We start from the raw sequence: 16,407 nt of genomic DNA, 5'->3' as shown, positions 1-16,407 counted from the left end.
TATTTATACCTTTTTCAACTAGTAATAATCACGCCTTAGACAAATCTCATTGACTATGTCACTGGCTGCCACTGCGCAAAGCTTATATACCTTTTTAAAGTCCTTATTCCTCTGTCTTTTCATTTACATTTGGACTATGTGATGGTCAGTTTTCAGTGGTATCCCTTAAATATCACCTATTGCTTATATAACAATGAGGTGTTTTGTTTTGTTTTTTTTCAACTTTCTTCTTCCCCTTCCTCTTTTCTCCCTTATTTTAGGGCATTGCTTCCAGTGTTTTCAGAACAAACAACACATAACACGTGTTATATTCATATGACAAAATTATCATTCTATCATCATCCCAAACTTTGCTCTTGTCTTAGACCTACAATCAAATGTATTAAATATTTACCATCAGTATTTATAGTGGTATTTCTACAGTCCTCTTCTTTGAATGAAGTCCATCATCTCCTAGTAAATTCCTCAAGAGCAGTTTATAGATAAAGAATTCCTTGAGCTCTGGGCGCCTGGGTGGCTCAGCGGTTTAAGCCTCTGCCTTCGGCTCAGGTCATGATCTCGGGGTCCTGGGATCAAGCCCCGCATCGGGCTCTCTGCTCAGTGGGGGGCCTGCTTCCCCCTCTCTCTCTGCCTGCCTCTCTGCCTACCTGTGCTCTCTATCAAATAAATAAATAAATAAATTTTTTAAAAAAAAATTCCTTGAGCTCTTCACATGCTTAAATCTGTTTTCAATAGCCTTAATACTTGAAGGAATGCTTAGTTGGATATAAAATCATTTCAGCTTTTTTTTCCCCCTTAATTTCTTCAAGTGTTGCTTCATGCCTTGATATAAGTTGTGTTTGAGAAGTCTTTTGTCAGCCTAATTCTTTTTGCCTTTTCTAAGCTTGTATCTATATCGGTAATTATAATTTGTTCTTTTATTTACTTCTGTATTATCTGCTACTCCCTACCCACCAAAAGGAGAGAACTTGTACATCTACTTCACCATAATATTCCAGCACTTAGAACAGTAGCTCGCACATAGTATCCACAATAGTGCTCTTTGATTATAAGTTTTTAATTTTGATGCGGTCTTTTATTTTTTCTGTTGTTTCATATGTTTTTGTTGTCATAACCAAGATATCATGGCTGCATCCAAAGTTATAAGACTGTCTCCTATGTTCTCTTCTATGATAGAAAAATAATTTTCTATCGATGCGATAGATAATATCGATATTATTTTATCGATAATAAAAACTTAACGATGATAATGTGAAATATTGTATTCAAACAGCATGAAGGAGACCCCATGGGTGTTGTTAACATTCTATTTCTTTGAGTGCTTATTACACTGACGAGTTCTCTTTGTGAAGATTTAAAGAGCTATACATATACCATTTGTGATCTTTTCTATATGCATTTTATATTTCAAAAAAGGTTACTCAAACTTTCTTCCAAAATAAAACAAAACAAAAATAAGAAAATAACACATACGGGACACCTAGGTGGCTCAGTGGGTTAAAGCCTCTGCCTTCGGCTCAGGCCATGATCCCAGGGTCCTGGGATAGAGCCCTGCATCAGGGTCTCTGCTCAGCGGGGGAGCCTGCTTTCCCCTCCCCCTCTGCCTGCCTCTCTGCCTACTTGTGATCTCTGTCTGTCAAATAAATAAATAAAATCTTTAATAAAAAATAAAAAAAGAAAATAACACATAAAAATAAACTGGGCAAAGAGAGTTCAAGAAGACAAATTGTAGCCAAAGTTTACTTACGACAATAGATTCAAGAATTCTAAAATAATTAGAAAATTTATTTCAGCAGTTTATTAAGACAAACATAACATGACTAAAGAGGGACTTTCCCAGGAACTCAAAGTGTTTAACAATGAGAAACAAGAAAAAAAATTAGTTTGGGAAAATTTGTACAGGGACATAGATGAGTGCAAATTTAATTTAAACAATCTAAACCAAATGGAACATAGTGTTAAGGCTTTATAAGTTTAGACAATAAGTACACAGGTGGTTATTACATTGTTTTCTACTTTGTTCTGTATGTTTGAAATCACAATAAAATACAGAAAAATTTTCCACAAATGATAATTTATATATAAGATACATCCTATTATTGGGATAGGGAAAAAAATCAATTGATATTTCAGTAGATGTATGAATATTTTCAATAAAGTTAAACATTTACTTCTGGTCAGTTGACTCTGCAAATGAGATATATAAGAAGAAGTCCTTTAATTTGATGAGGCAAATGTGCCAAATTCTACAGTGTATATAATACCAACTATTAGGATTATACAGGCATTTTAATTAAGATGAAGAACACAGAAAGGATGCTTATTATCTTTTTCTTCCCCATTCACCTTATCTTGGAAGTCTGAACCAATGAATAAGACAACACAATAAAACAGAAATAAGTAATAAAAGTATTGGAAGGAAATAAACATGTTTTCGGCAGACAATATGTCTTCCTCCAAGAATAACATAAGAGAGTATATAGACAAATTAAAAGGCCTAATTAAGACAAATTTTAAAAAGAGTTTAGTCGTTTCTAGAGACCATTTGTCTACACCATTTGTCTACATCAACTCTACACCAATAATAGGCAACTAGAAAATATTATAAAATATTTCAATTCACAAAAGCACAAAACTGCAAGTTACCTATGAATCAACCTAACAGAAGATCTTTCTGGAAAAAAAAAAATCATAAAACATTGTTGAAGGACATGAAAGAACCCCTAAATACATGTTGTCATATTTTTGGATTGGATGGGTAAATATTATTAGCATTGTTAATTCTCCCCCAAATAAATTAATAAATTAATATGATTATGAATCATATCAAAGTAGGATTTTTGTGGAACTGTATAAGCTAGTCCTGCTATTTATATGGGGACCAAAAGGCCAAGAACAAATCAAAATCATTTGGAACAAGAACAAGCACTTGGACATATTAAACACCAACACTTTCTATTCCTATAGTAATTTAGAGTGCTGTATCATACAGGGATATAAAAACAGACCCATGAAATGTGTTATAGAGATCAGAAACACACTCACAACCTTGTATTTGAAGCATGTAGGAATTATGTTACAAATATATAAGACAAGGAATTAAGTCATAAAAATGTTCTGAATAAATAGCTATCCACATGGAAAGTAAATAAAATTTGCATCTATGCTTTATATACTTCGCAAAGATTATTCCTAGTAAGTGTAGAGTAAGGAAGGATTTCTTAAACAAGACACCGTTAAGCACCAACTAAAAGGAAAAGTTAATATATTGTATTACATTTCATCTGAATACCTCTGCAAAACAAAAAGACATAAAACCCAAGACACCACCACTTAGTATTAGTTTCCAATGTATAAGAACTACAAATTGATAAGAAATAGACAATTTGTTTCAAAAAATGGTCAAACAGCAATTCACAGAAGAGGAAATCCTGAAGCTCAATAATGAAATGAGGTGAGCAGACTCAGCGATCGTTCAAGAGGAGATTAAAAATAAAAAGACTGATTAAACCCAAGTGTTGGCAAGGCACAAAGAGACTAGAACACTCATACACTGCTGACAGAAGTATGAATTGTAACAGCCATTTTTTACATCATTCTGTCAACATTTAGGTAACTTGAAAATGAAGACAGATTAAAAATAAAAAGACTGATTAAACCCAAGTGTTGGCAAGGCACAAAGAGACTAGAACACTCATACACTGCTGACAGAAGTATGAATTGTAACAGCCATTTTTTACATCATTCTGTCAACATTTAGGTAACTTGAAAATGAAGACACTTTCTGATCCAACTCTTCCAGTCCCAGATAAATACCCTAGAGAAAGTCGAGCTCATAGACAGCTGTGTATAAGAACATTTATAGCAGCACTATAGCAGAATAAAAGAAAACTAGATTTTCATCAACTTAACTGTAAGTTAAAAGCTTAACTGTAGTTTCAGTGAACAAAGTAGAACAAAGCTGAATGAATCACAAAACCATACGCGTAGTGAGTGGGAAAAAAAGCAAGTTGCAGAGGTGCCTGAGTGACTCAGTGGGTTAAGGCGCTGCCTTCAGCTCAGGCCATGATCTCATCAGGGTCCTGGGATCAAGCCTCCTACTGAGCTCTTTGCTCAGCAGGGAGCCTCCTTCTCTCTCTCTCTCTCTTTCTGCTGCCTCTCTGCCTACTTGTGATCTCTATCAAAAAAAATAAAATCTTAAAAAAGAAAAACCAAGTCGCAGAAAAATGATCTGTACAGTCTTTTAATAAATCTTTGAGCACTTGGAAAGCTAATCTATGTCATTTTTAAGGAGGCATAAAGTTGTAAAAAATGACAACATGAATGTAAAGTGATCAGGAATGCATCATTAAAATTATTTTGTGAAAAGAAACAAGGGAGGGAAATGAGATTAGGGAAATTTTTAGCTGAATATCACTTTATCTATAAATTTAATTTGAAAACATCTAAAGCAAATAAGACATAAAGTTATAATTTCATAAAGTTGAATGATGTGTGCACAGGCACTTATCATACTGTTTGGTGTTCTGAATGAAATATTTCACAACAAAGTTAAAGTACAAAAGGTATTCTATGTTATTTAAATCTTTGTGGTGTATATAGTTAACAATACGGCAAGTATTCGTTATAAGATAATATTTATTGTGTGAATAACACATGTTCTTAAATGGCGAGAACAAATAGAAACTATTTGTTCGGCAGGCCAGGATTTAAAAAAAAGTCACCCTTTGGATCTTCTTACAGACACAACCCAGGCACAGTCATTAAATAATGCCGAACAAAGACAATACGGCTGTAGAGACACCCAGCGCCTTAGGCAAAGCGGTTTCCATTACGATGTGTATGTAATGAAAGATCGAATGTCAAATCAAAGAGCCCAGGTTACACGGCGCAGTTGGAATTGTGGTCTGTCTGGAGAATCTTCCCTTGTGTGAACAATACTACGAGGCATGGCTGCCTTTGGTGAAGAAACAACAGAACCCTCCGACTCCTCTGCGTCCCGACTTTCTCTCTGAGGGGTAGGGAAGAGGGTCACGCAGGCACAAATCTTGGTGGACTGCTTGCACTCTAGCAAAGACATGGTTCCTGGGGAAAAGAGAAGCCAGGAGAAGGAGATGAACAATGAAGAGTCACAGAAACGTTCCCTCTGTGCCAGCAGAGAGGCCCCTACCCAGAGCCCAGTGGGTCCCTCTGAGCCGCCCCAAACCAAACCGTGGGGGAGAGGGAGGTGTTAGCAGCAGAGAGGAGACGCATATGCAAGATAGCTTAAATGCCGCGCAAGTCCAGAGCACCCGAAGACTGAAGACTCATGCTTCTGAGTTTGTAAGTGCAATTCCAAATAAAATTTAAAGACTTTTTAAGAAAAGGAGGGTCTCCAGTGTTGGCACGTGGTCATTTAACACCAGGAATTGCTTGTTTCTGACCTCAGAGTGCCTCGGCACCACCCTGGACTCCCAGGGCACCCTGTCCCTCTTCACAGTAGTAAACATTCGGTATCAGCCATTCTCCTTAGTCATGACTTTACTGGCTCTCTCTGCCCGGAAGTGGGAAGGGGGTGAAAGACAGTAGAAATGGCAGACGTGAGAGCTGCCCTTGGAGCAAGCTTACTGAATATTTCACACAGCCCTCATCTCCAGTTCTACCCTTGGAGGAGCTGCCCTCAGAGAGTGAGTCCACTTAAACCTTGGTCATTTAATACTCAAGGGTTGGCACCTTTTCCCTATGCCCCTTCCCCATCCTTTTTTCCTCTCTATCAGAGATTGATCGGTTCTTATCACCCATCAGGGGCCCTGAATATACTCACCAGAGGCCATAAAGAGGCAAACGCTTAAGTAGCCAGTGACAATGATCCAGCTGATTTTGTAACTAGAGTAGTACACGGATTGACCTTGCCTGAGCTTTTGATGATACAGGACGAGTGCACAGAACAGGAGGATACCTTTTGTCCAGACACAAGGGGAAAAAAAAAGTCCCTTCTGAGGAACTTGGGCTCTTCTACTCAAGCCTTTAACCCAAGATATGCCTGACTTCCAAGCCTCCATCCTGTACACCAGCACCTTATCCAAAACCAGTCCCCCTAAGTGGTCGTTCCAATTCAGAGGCTCAATCTCTGAGCCAGAGAACTAGGAAGGCTGCAGCCCGGACCCATAAATGAAGTCAGTCTCCAAGCCTGCGTCAAGGGAACCAGGAAGTTACCTGTGAGGAAGCTGAGGAAGGCAGTGATGAAGAGGATACGTTTAGTTGAAGGAATCAGATAAGTGACTTCCAAACCCAGGAGCAAGTTATGGAAGAGGGAAAGGTTGAGAACCAAAATCATCATGATCCTGACCACTTCCAGGCCATCTGTTGGAAAGCAGAAGCTGTGTTGAAAGAAGGACAGAGATTTCTTCTAGGCTCATTTCCACCTGAGGACCACACAAATCTCTAGGTAAAAATTGAATTGGGGTAAAAAGATCTGATTAAATAATAAAGAGGGGCAAGGGGAAAGAAAAAAGAGGCAGGGAGCCTGCAGCTGAATGGGAGCGAGAACCAGAGGAAACTGCTATCTTAGCGTCTCTATAAGCCTCCTCTTCTCCTTTTCTTTTCTCAGATTTCTCATTCAATACAATTCATCCTGCCCTCTAGTGCTAATACAAGATATTTCCTTGTTGCCAATTACCTTTCTTTTATGGCCTCCTGTTCTAGGTGCACTGACTACCCTAGGGCTACTGCCAACACTTCTCAGATGTCCAGCAATTAAGTCTAGGCGCTTCTAAACTTTTCCCCAAAATACGCAGAATGGTGAGATTTGGGAGTCAGCCTTGACCATTGATTATGGAACTGGGAGCAGGGCAGCCTGCTCTGCTGCTGGTGAGATAAGTAGAAATCAAGGAACAGAGAACAGAGAGTAAGCTGGTGAGATAAGTAGAAATCAAGGAAAAAGGAACCCTCCCTCTCCCCCCATCTCTTTCCATAGTGTCGTTCTGACCTTCTGGCCAAAGAGTGGTGCAACATATCCAGGGGCTGTGCCTTATTGTATTTTTATTTGTTTCCAGTGTCAGTTCAACCCATTCTTCTGTAAGGACTCCTATTGCCACAAACACTAAGGCCCAGGAGGAGAACATCACGTTCATGGCCTGGATATTTCTGAATGAGACATTCACCATTGCGAGGGGGTTTTCAAGCTGAGACCGCCACCAGTATCTCACATGACTCTCCTCTGATTCGATTATTTCTTCACAGGAGAACAAGCAAAGTCTAAATTCTCAATGATTGCAGAGGCATTGGACGTGGCGGGGCTGATGTCACCTACGGAACAGAGACGATAAATCCCACTCCCCTACTCATATATCTGGGCCGGCCTGCTGTCAGGGTTGCCAACTGCCATGGAATTATCTCTTAGCTTGACCCTTGACCCTGGTGACTAGCACAGTGGAAAGACCAAGGGGACTACAGGTCCTGAGAGAGTTACCCTTTATAGAGGGAGATATAATATCACATATTAGAGCTGCCAGACGCAATGATAACTAGAGGCCTTGAAAGAAGTTAAACATGCTTGACCGAAGAGGTCCAATTTTAGAGTGAGGGATCAGTAAGAGCAGAAGGAATTCAAGATGATTGAAGGAGGAGTCGGCCAGCTAGCCGCACCGAAGGGCATGACCTCTCAAAATTTAGGACGTTTTGGAGACACTTGTGTCCTCATTTGGAGAGCCTAAAGAAGGTGAGTTAGGCAGGCACCTGGGAAATGGACCAGCGCCTTGAAGCCACAGAAAATGGCTTCATACACTGAAGCATTGCAGTCCAGTATCATTTATAAGGCACAGACTATTATTTTTTGACAGTTACCTTTGTAACTCAGCAGAGAAAACATATACTTATTCCTTGAATAGGCAACCATGGTATGCAGTAAGCGCAGAGTCAGAGGACTTATAGTAAAACCCCCAGGAAAGCCTTTTACTGAACTAAGATGAAAGTCCTATCTAACAGCCTCTTTCTGCCTATTTCTTTGACCTTATTGCAGACCCCTTTCCATGGGCCAAACTGGATTTCTTTCAGTGCATCAAACATACTGTGCGGTCTTTCTTCCAAACCTCTTTACATATCTTGGTATATTGTATTTTAAAAACTTTTTAGGGATGCCTGGGTGGCTTAGAGAGTTAAAGCCTCTGCCTTTGGCTCAGGTCATGATCTCAGGGTCCTGGATGGAGCCCCGCATCAGGCTCTCTACTCGGCAGGGAGCCTGCTTCCCCCTCTCTCTCTGCCTGCCTCTCTGCCTACTTGTGATCTCTCTCTGTCAAATAAATAAGTAATATCTTAAAAAAAAAAAAACTTTTTAGAACAATGTTCAATATCTTTAATCTTACAAAGGAGACTTTGTAATTAAGAGAATGGATTCAAGGGGCGCCTGGGTGACTCAGTGGATTGAGTGGCCGACTCTTGATTTCAGCTCAGGTCATGATCTCATGATAGTGAGATTGAGCCCCAAGTGGGGCTCCGTGCTCAGTGGGAGGTCTGCTTGAGATTCTTCCTCTCCTTCTGCTCCTCTGCTCACATTCTCTTTCTCTCCTCTCTAAAAAAAAGAAAGGAAAGAAAAGAAAAAAAAGAGCCTCACAGTCCTGGCTTTCCATCCTGGCTCTGCCACTGAGTAGCTTTGTGATCTTACAGATAATAATTCTTCCTACTACATAAGAATTTTGTAAAGACTACATGAGTTCAGAGAGGTAAAGCACTTCAAAAGAGTTCTCAGCACGTGACAAATGATACAGAAGCAATTACCACGGTATTCACTTGGACTCCCTGGGACAGTGACTCTGAGGTAGGAATTGTATGTGAAGAGTTTATTGGGGACCATGTCCAGCAGTCACACCTGCCAGTGTCTGAGGCGAGTGGGTTTGGACAGAAGTTGAACTGGGATGTCGTTGCAACCAAAAAAACTTGAGCCAGCCGGAGCCACCAGGAGCTCCGGATCGAGAGCAGCTTTCCGGAGTCATCTCGGATGGAGCAAGAGAGCGTAGTTTGCTGTAGAATGTAGCCTGTCCCTTCTCTGTCCAGGACAATTCCTTTCCTCTCAGAAACTGCAGGCCTCAGGGGCCGTCCCTTCTGGTAGTCATGGGAATGAGCTCCCATCCTTGTCCTCTCCTGTATCAGAGCCAGCTTGCTCTGAGAGCTGCCAACTGCTGTGGAATCACCTATCGGTGACCTTTGATGCTTGAGGACTAGTGTAGTGGAGGGACCAAGAGGGTAATAGCCATGACAATTTATATTATTACATTCTTATATAGTGATGATTTTATACCTATGCAATTGGTCCCTAAGAATAGGATTCAGGGCCAAAAGATTTATGTCTCTTTTAAACTTTAAGAGATAATGGCACAAGAATATGAAGAGGTAACCAGATTAGAGAACCTGGTGGGATGTGAGGGATTCGTGAGAGACAGGTCTAAGAAGGAACCATGTTTCCAGCTTGGGAGAACAGTAGTCCATGATGCCATTAAGTAAGAGATAAAATATGGTCTCAGAAGCACAAGCCTGGTGAGGAAGAAGCTAGTAAGTAAAATACTGGTTTCGGTTCAGTTTAAGGTACCTACAGCCCATATGATAGATGGAATTTAGTTCTGGAACTTGCCGATGCATTAGGGGTTATCAGCCTGGGGATGGCAGTTGAAACATAGATGTGCATATCCTCGTGTAAGGATATGACAAGAAGTAGAGAAAGAAATTCTGGAGAGGGGCACCTGGATGGATTAGTGGCTTAAGTGCCTGCTTTCAGCTCAGGTCATGATCCTGGGGCCCTGGGACCGAATCCCACATCTGGCTCCCTGTTCAGCAGGGAGTCTGCTTCTCCCTTTCCCTCTGCCCCTCTTCCCTACTCATACTCTCTCTCACTCGCTTCTCTCTCTCTCTCTTTCAAATACATAAATAACTTTTTTTTAAAAATCCTTTTAAAAAAGAGAATTCTGGATAGCATTAGCATTTACAAGAAGAAGCAAAGAGGATGAGTCAGAGAAATATAAATGTTGGTGAGTAATTTAAAAGAAGCTAGAGTTTTAAGAAGACATTGAGCAATGATACCTCATGCTATAAGGAAATCAGGTTTGGTACAAGCTGAGCATATGTCATCTTATTGGTAATCAGAATGTCCTTTGGTGGTTTGGGTTCTAGCATTTTCAGTAGAATGAGGGCAGGAGTGGAAGTAGAAGAGAGAGAGTTTTTGTTGTTGTTTTGTTTTTTAATGGCAACTAGATGACATCAATAACAAAAAGGGAAAAGGGAAAGTAGAATTGTAGTTTCAAGAGGATAATATGCAATTTTAGAAAAATTAGAGAATAATACAATGATGCCCACATATCCTACATCCAGCTTCAGTAGTCGTTCCCTGAATTATTCTGAAATAATCCATGACAATTTCATCTTTAAATATTTGTTTGTGTCACAAAAAAGGATTGATTTTTCCCCCTTCTACATTTTCTTCCTCCCCTCTCCCTCCCCACCTCATCTTATCTAGTTTATTAGAGGGTTATCATTTTCATTCAACATTTCAAAACCTCTTTATGTATTTATCCATTTGAAAACATTATTTTTAATTTATTCACAACTTTAGGCTTTTCCCTTATTTCTCTTTTCGTATTATAGCTCATAAAGGAAGTTCCCTTCATGACCTCCAGAAGCATTCACACCTTTGTTCTCTTTGATATGAATACAACCAAGGCCCTCCTCCATCTCAACCCCTTTGCTGTGATTCTTTTTGCCACCATTTGGTTCTCTTGAGGGGAGAGAATCTCTGGGCTTTCTTCTGCAGGCTGTTGCTGCAGATGACATGTAGTAGAGAGACCCAATGGTGATAGAATCCTCTCTAACCGCAGATGTGAATTACATGATGTGGGGTTCCTTTCTACCTCTCTAACTGCAAGAGCAAGTTACACACAGAGGTCTTGGAAAAGCAAAACTTTGTAGTCCCTAATGACTTAGAAACAGACAAAATTAGAAAATACCTTTGTTTCTTAAAAAAGGCAAAATAGGGGCCCCTGCATGGCTCAATTGGTTAAGTGGCCAACTCTTGACTTTGGCTCAGGCCATGATTTCAGGGTCCTGGGCTCCAGCCTTGTATCGGGGCTTCACACTCGGCAGGGAGTCTGCTTCAGGATTCTCTCTTCTTCCTCTGCCCCTCACCCTACCCCTGCTCACTCCCTCTCTCTCTCTCAGTTAAATAAATATTTTTTAAAAGGCAAAGATCAAAATTGTGAGGAACAAAGCATTTTGAACTATTATTAAAATGAAGAGAAAAAACCAATATCAAAAAAGAAGAGAGTAACATGTGAAAGAATATTTAGGGAAAAAAGCCATAAGTGATACTCTCCTACCACAACAACTAATTTCCTTTTGCTTATTACCTTCCAGTTTCTGCTTACCATGATGCATGTTGGATGTGATTCTACATGGCTGCAATCAAAATGTACTATATGTAAAAAAATAAAAATGTAGTACACATAATGAATAGCGTGAGCATTTAGAAACTCCTTAAAATGACAATTTAAAAGAACACACAATAGTTCACTGTGTTAATATACAAAAGTATGCGATCCCATTTTCCTCTAATAGTTGGTTTTCATGGATTATACTGGCAGCCATCTTGGAAAAATGGCTGGAATCAGAGGAATTCACAGATCACGCAGCTGATTCCCGCATTGTGTCTTTCCTGCTTTCCTTCCTCCTCCCAAAATACTCAATAGACACATTAGTATAATCTCTTTTTATTTTGTAAAACATTCCTGTGTATTTCTTATTTGACCTTCAAAAAAATGTTAAAATTCAGGTAGAACATGTTAGAATTATATATATCTTATCAATAAGAAACCTTATATAGATAACCTGACCAAAGGTCACATAACAGCTAGTAAACAACGGGAAGAGATCTTTAAAAATCTTCAAGATGAGAAGCCCATGTGTGTTTTCTTTCTCTTTCTCTGAATATCCACTCCATGCACACATTAGCCATCAAATTAGAAGGGTCCACAAAAGAAGCATACAGCATAGATCACAAATCATGTCACTCCTGAGACAGAGAGCCAAGGAAAGGCCAGTTATAATGTTAAAAACTGGAATCCATTGGGGACAGTAAACATATGCACAAATGTTCTCTCACCTGAAGGCACTGGGGAAAGTAGAAACTATAATATTGTCACACTCGTGATTACAGGATTCACTTATGAATAATTGAACATAGTCCCATCTGGGGCAATTAAAACTTTCCCTAAACAAAATGGACTCCAGAGACCATAAAGGAAAATGGGATGCTATTCATCTAAATCAGCATCTAGGTCACTTATTAGCTTGATTAGGGACCTCCATGATCCAAACAATAATTTCAAGAATGAGAGCATTGTGAGCCTTTGTCTACCAGGGCTGGGAATTCATGGGCGATTTTTTTAACAGTACTGTTCTGGGACTCTCACCCAGATAAAGAGTTTTCCTTCCCTTTAAAGGGAAAGGTGCCTACCTCCCTGTACTCCACTAGCAACACTCCAGTCTCGGATTGAGGGACCATATGCTAACAGACCTCACCTCACTACCTGAGACCAGGCTTGTCTGATTCCTGCTGGAGGATCAAAATGTACTATTCAAGGTGGCACTGCATCATACCCCTGGGGCTGAAACAGCTATTCCTGACATCTTCTTGAAACGAAAGGCAGAAAGAACCCACATGAAACCCACATGAAACCCCCTTCCACCCATTGCCCCGGGGATAGTGGTGATTATGGCATTGACGAGAAGATAGCATCAACACCACATAGGCTCATGGCCTGTGTGGAAACTTCCATTCAGATGATTTCTCCTGTCACGTGGCTTCCCGATTCTCTTCATCAGGATGTCCTCCTGAGGTTGGGCCTGGGCTTTCAGGATTCCCTGAAGTACAGAACTACGTGATGACATTTTTCCGCATGCTAGCCCAAGATTTCTTGATTCTGTATCCCTCTGGAATGCTTACTGAAATTGAAGATTCTTTTTTTTGACCCCAGATTTATGGAATCAGAACTGTAGGGGGTGGGACCAACTTGGGCCAGGTGCCGTGAAAGAATTTTGGCACACAAACCGTAAGAATCTCTTGGAATCATAGGCCTGACTGCCTGGAAATGTTGTAGCACCTTGTCTTTGGATGTATTCCTATCCCTTCAGACCCTTTCCATGGTGATCAGGGTCTTTGAGATGGACAAGAAGAAACCCACAAGTCCAGGGATCCTAAAATGAGAGGGGCTTTACTTTCGGGTCTTCTTTTCACGAATCTCCTGAATATCCATCCAGAATATGAGTCTGGTGCATTTACTGAAGAGGTCAGTGATAAAAGAGATTAGCAGATATTTTTCTAGCCAAGTACACCAGCTTTATTACTAGAGAAATATTTGCTCCAAATAGGTTTGCTTTTCAAGCTTAATGATGTGTGCTAAATCCCCTAGGAGACACTTAGAGTTCTTTTCGTCTCACTCCAAATATAAGCAGCCACCTTCTTGCTTGCTTTGCTCTTGGGGCAACAAGACACAGGCTCTGGGATGAGGCTTTGCAAATTTGCTGCTTATGGACCCACCACTTCACCAGCTGTGTGACCTTGAGCTCATTTCTCAATCACTCTGAGCTTCGTGGTCCCAAGGAGTGAAATGGAGCTCCACGTTTCCCACATTGAGCAGTTACTGCTAGCAAATGAGATGTTTACCAAATGTCTGGAGCAGTACTCAGCACATATCAAATCTGTTTACCTTTTCTTCACCTCGAGTGCGTGTGCTTGTGTGTGTGTACACACACACATATGTTGTGTGTCTGTGTGTATGCTTACATGGTATGTCTTTGGGAAGCAAGCAGTGCAGACACATCTGGACACATAAGATGATATAATGGGGGCCATCTTCAAGTTTCCATTTACATCAAGACCAAGAGTTCTTGAAGAATTCCAATGAAGAAGCAGGAACTTGGTTTGATGAGTTCAACCCAGTAAGATAAACTATATCCACCCTCAGAGATGTATAAAATCCAAGAATAGTACAGAGCTGTCATGAAATTTGACTCTGGGCCATATCCCTTTGCATTTTCATAATATTGGAGGGAACAAAAACCAAAAATCGAATTTTAGTAGAAACCTCTGTGAGACATTGCGGCACCATTAGCATCACTTGGATTGACAGCTAGCAAAGTACAACATGCAGACAAAATGTAAAACTCTGTCTTCACCCCATTGACCTTGACTCCCTTACAGCTAGCAATGCTTGGTGGCGGCTGCCGGGCATGGTTAGCAAGTGGTGGGGCAGGGACTCTCCTGAGTGGATCAAGGTGTTTCCAGTACTGACGAGAGTGACAACATGGGTATATGAGGCTGTGTGTGGGTCCTGTGTTCTGCCCAAACCAAAGAGCCCTAACTAAAAGCCTCATAAGGCCCTAGCTTTGGGGTGCCTGCGTGGCTCAGTTGGTTAAGCAACCAGCTCTTGATTTAAGCTCAGGTCTTGATCTCAGAGTTATGAGATTGAGCCCCACAGAGGGCTCTGCCTGGGTGTGAGGCTGCTTGGGATCCCCTCTCTCTCCATCTGCGCCTCCACCCCCCCATTCACACACGCACTGTCTCTCTAACAAAAAAGTGAAATAAAATGGGGTTTTTTGATCATTTTATTTTTTTAAGATTTTATTTATTTATTTGACAGAGAGAGACACAGAGAGAGAGGGAACACAAGCAGAGGGAGTGAGAGAGGGAGAAGCAGGCTTCCCGCTGAGGGGAGAGCCCGATGTGGGGCTCGATCCCAGGACCCTGGGATCATGACCTGAGCCACCCAGGTGCCCCTTTTCTTTTAAATCATTTTTAAAAGACTCTAGCTTAAATGGGGTTAAAAGCAAAAGGAAAAAAAATACAGCCACAAAAACAAAAAAATAACAAAGTCATCTCTAGTATCCTGGCTTTATACTAACTCACCTCACCTTATAATTTTCTCATTTCTCTGCCTTGTGACAGCACCCTGAATCTTAGTCTTAGTCTTTGAGTATAGGAAATTGAGAAAAAGAAGAAGAGAATTGCATCCAAATCATTCTCTGTCTTTACACTTACATCTCTGTGTGACTTCTTGAACTCCATGTTCTATTTCAAAGCAATAAATCTTTTTTAAAGATTTTATTTATTTATTTATTTATTTATTTGGAAGCGAGAAAGAGCATGAGTGGGACTCGATTCTGGGACTCCAGGATCATGACCTGAGCCAAAAGCAGTTGCTTAACCAACTGAGCCACCCCGTGCCCTGCAATAAAATCTTTTAAAGAAAGAGCTATTTGTGATTTGTTATACAAATTTATGGAGGTCTCTGACTACAAAATACAAATGAAAAAAATAGAATCCAAAACCAAAGAGAAATGTTCAGATTATCTGGTATTCTTCCTTATAATGTGGGTAAGTCAAAATTGACTCAGCAAAAGCAATGTCTACTTTGAACCTCCTTTTGTATCCACTCAGCTTAAGCAAATTCCCTCCTCCTTTGAAGGTGCTGTCTAAAACCTACCCTTCCATAAAAATGATCTTTAACACATAGACAGTAGTGCTTTGTTCCTTCTCTGAGCTCAAACCTTACCTACTGCTTATCACGTAGTGTGCTGGATATGGTGCTTCTCATTCACTGCTCTGTCAGGGCAAGCCGTGTGTTGAGCAATACTGTTGTTCTCACTAGACTGCAAAATTCTGAAGGGATTCGTGTCAAACCGTCCTTCAGAGTGCCTACTCTATGTTGTATGGCAGTGTTGAATCACTATATTGTACACCTGAAACTAACACTACACTTTATATTAAGTAACTGGAATTTAAATAAAAACCTTAAAAAGTGTTTTAAATTAAAAAATAAAAAGACCTCATATTTGGGTCACCTGGGTGGCTCAGTCAGTTCAGTGGCCAACTCTTGATTTTGGCTCAGGTCATGATCACACGGCTCCTGGGACCGAGCCCCACGCAGGGCTCCGCACTCAACAGGGAATCCGCTTGAGGATCTCTCCCTCTTCCCTGCCCCTACTCTCTCTCGCTAAAATAAATACATGAGGGCGCCTGGGTGGCTCAGTGGGTTAAGCCGCTGCCTTCGGCTCAGGTCATGATCTCGGGGTCCTGGGATCGAGTCCCGCATCGGGCTCTCTGCTCAGCAGGGAACCTGCTTCCCTCTCTCTCTCTCTCTGCCTGCCTCTCCGACTACTTGTGATTTCTCTCTGTCAAATAAATAAATAAATAAATCTTTAAAAAATAAAAAAATAAATAAATACATGAATCTTTTACATATATATAAATATATATGAATCTTTTGCATATATATAAAATATATATATATGACTGGAAATCTAACTTCTATAGTTTAAAAGAATTCATGTGAGAAAATAATATCTTTTTTAGATCTACCCCATTTCTTTAGTATGTATTCTTTTTTT

The 16,407-nt window shown here is 40.4% G+C and overlaps 1 protein-coding gene across 2 annotated transcripts; it reads right to left on the bottom strand.

Moving 5' to 3' along the window:
• Positions 1-4,717: 4,717 nt before the first annotated feature.
• Positions 4,718-7,351, bottom strand: TMEM225 (transmembrane protein 225). 2 transcript variants are annotated; one of them, XM_082683846.1, is made up of 4 exons: positions 6,968-7,351; positions 6,196-6,342; positions 5,804-5,938; positions 4,718-5,085 (listed from the first exon to the last, which is right to left on the bottom strand). In XM_082683846.1, exons 1-4 carry the CDS (start codon positions 7,143-7,145, stop codon positions 4,868-4,870), a joined length of 678 nt encoding a protein of 225 aa, XP_082539972.1. In that variant the 5' UTR covers positions 7,146-7,351; the 3' UTR covers positions 4,718-4,867. The 2 variants fall into 2 exon arrangements, with proteins under 2 accessions (XP_082539972.1, XP_082539973.1); XM_082683847.1 differs by having other exon boundaries at positions 6,196-6,359; positions 6,968-7,090.
• Between the last annotated feature and the right edge of the window lie 9,056 nt (positions 7,352-16,407).

Source organism: Mustela nivalis (assembly GCF_964662115.1).
Source record: "Mustela nivalis genome assembly, chromosome: 9".
Classification (NCBI taxonomy): Eukaryota; Metazoa; Chordata; class Mammalia; order Carnivora; family Mustelidae; genus Mustela; species Mustela nivalis.
This window is presented reverse-complemented; position numbering and strand designations above follow the sequence as displayed.

What these genes read in the sequence shown, in the direction of transcription:
- TMEM225 (XM_082683846.1), bottom strand. Translation starts at nt 7,145, where the DNA reads ATGGTGAATGTCTCATTCAGAAATATCCAGGCCATGAACGTGATGTTC. An exon ending in CACCACTCTTTGGCCAGAAG is followed by an intron (nt 6,343 to 6,967) that starts GTCAGAACGACA and finishes GCTTTCCAACAG; the next exon opens with ATGGCCTGGAAGTGGTCAGG. An exon ending in TTGCCTCTTTATGGCCTCTG is followed by an intron (nt 5,086 to 5,803) that starts GTGAGTATATTC and finishes TCTTTTCCCCAG; the next exon opens with GAACCATGTCTTTGCTAGAG.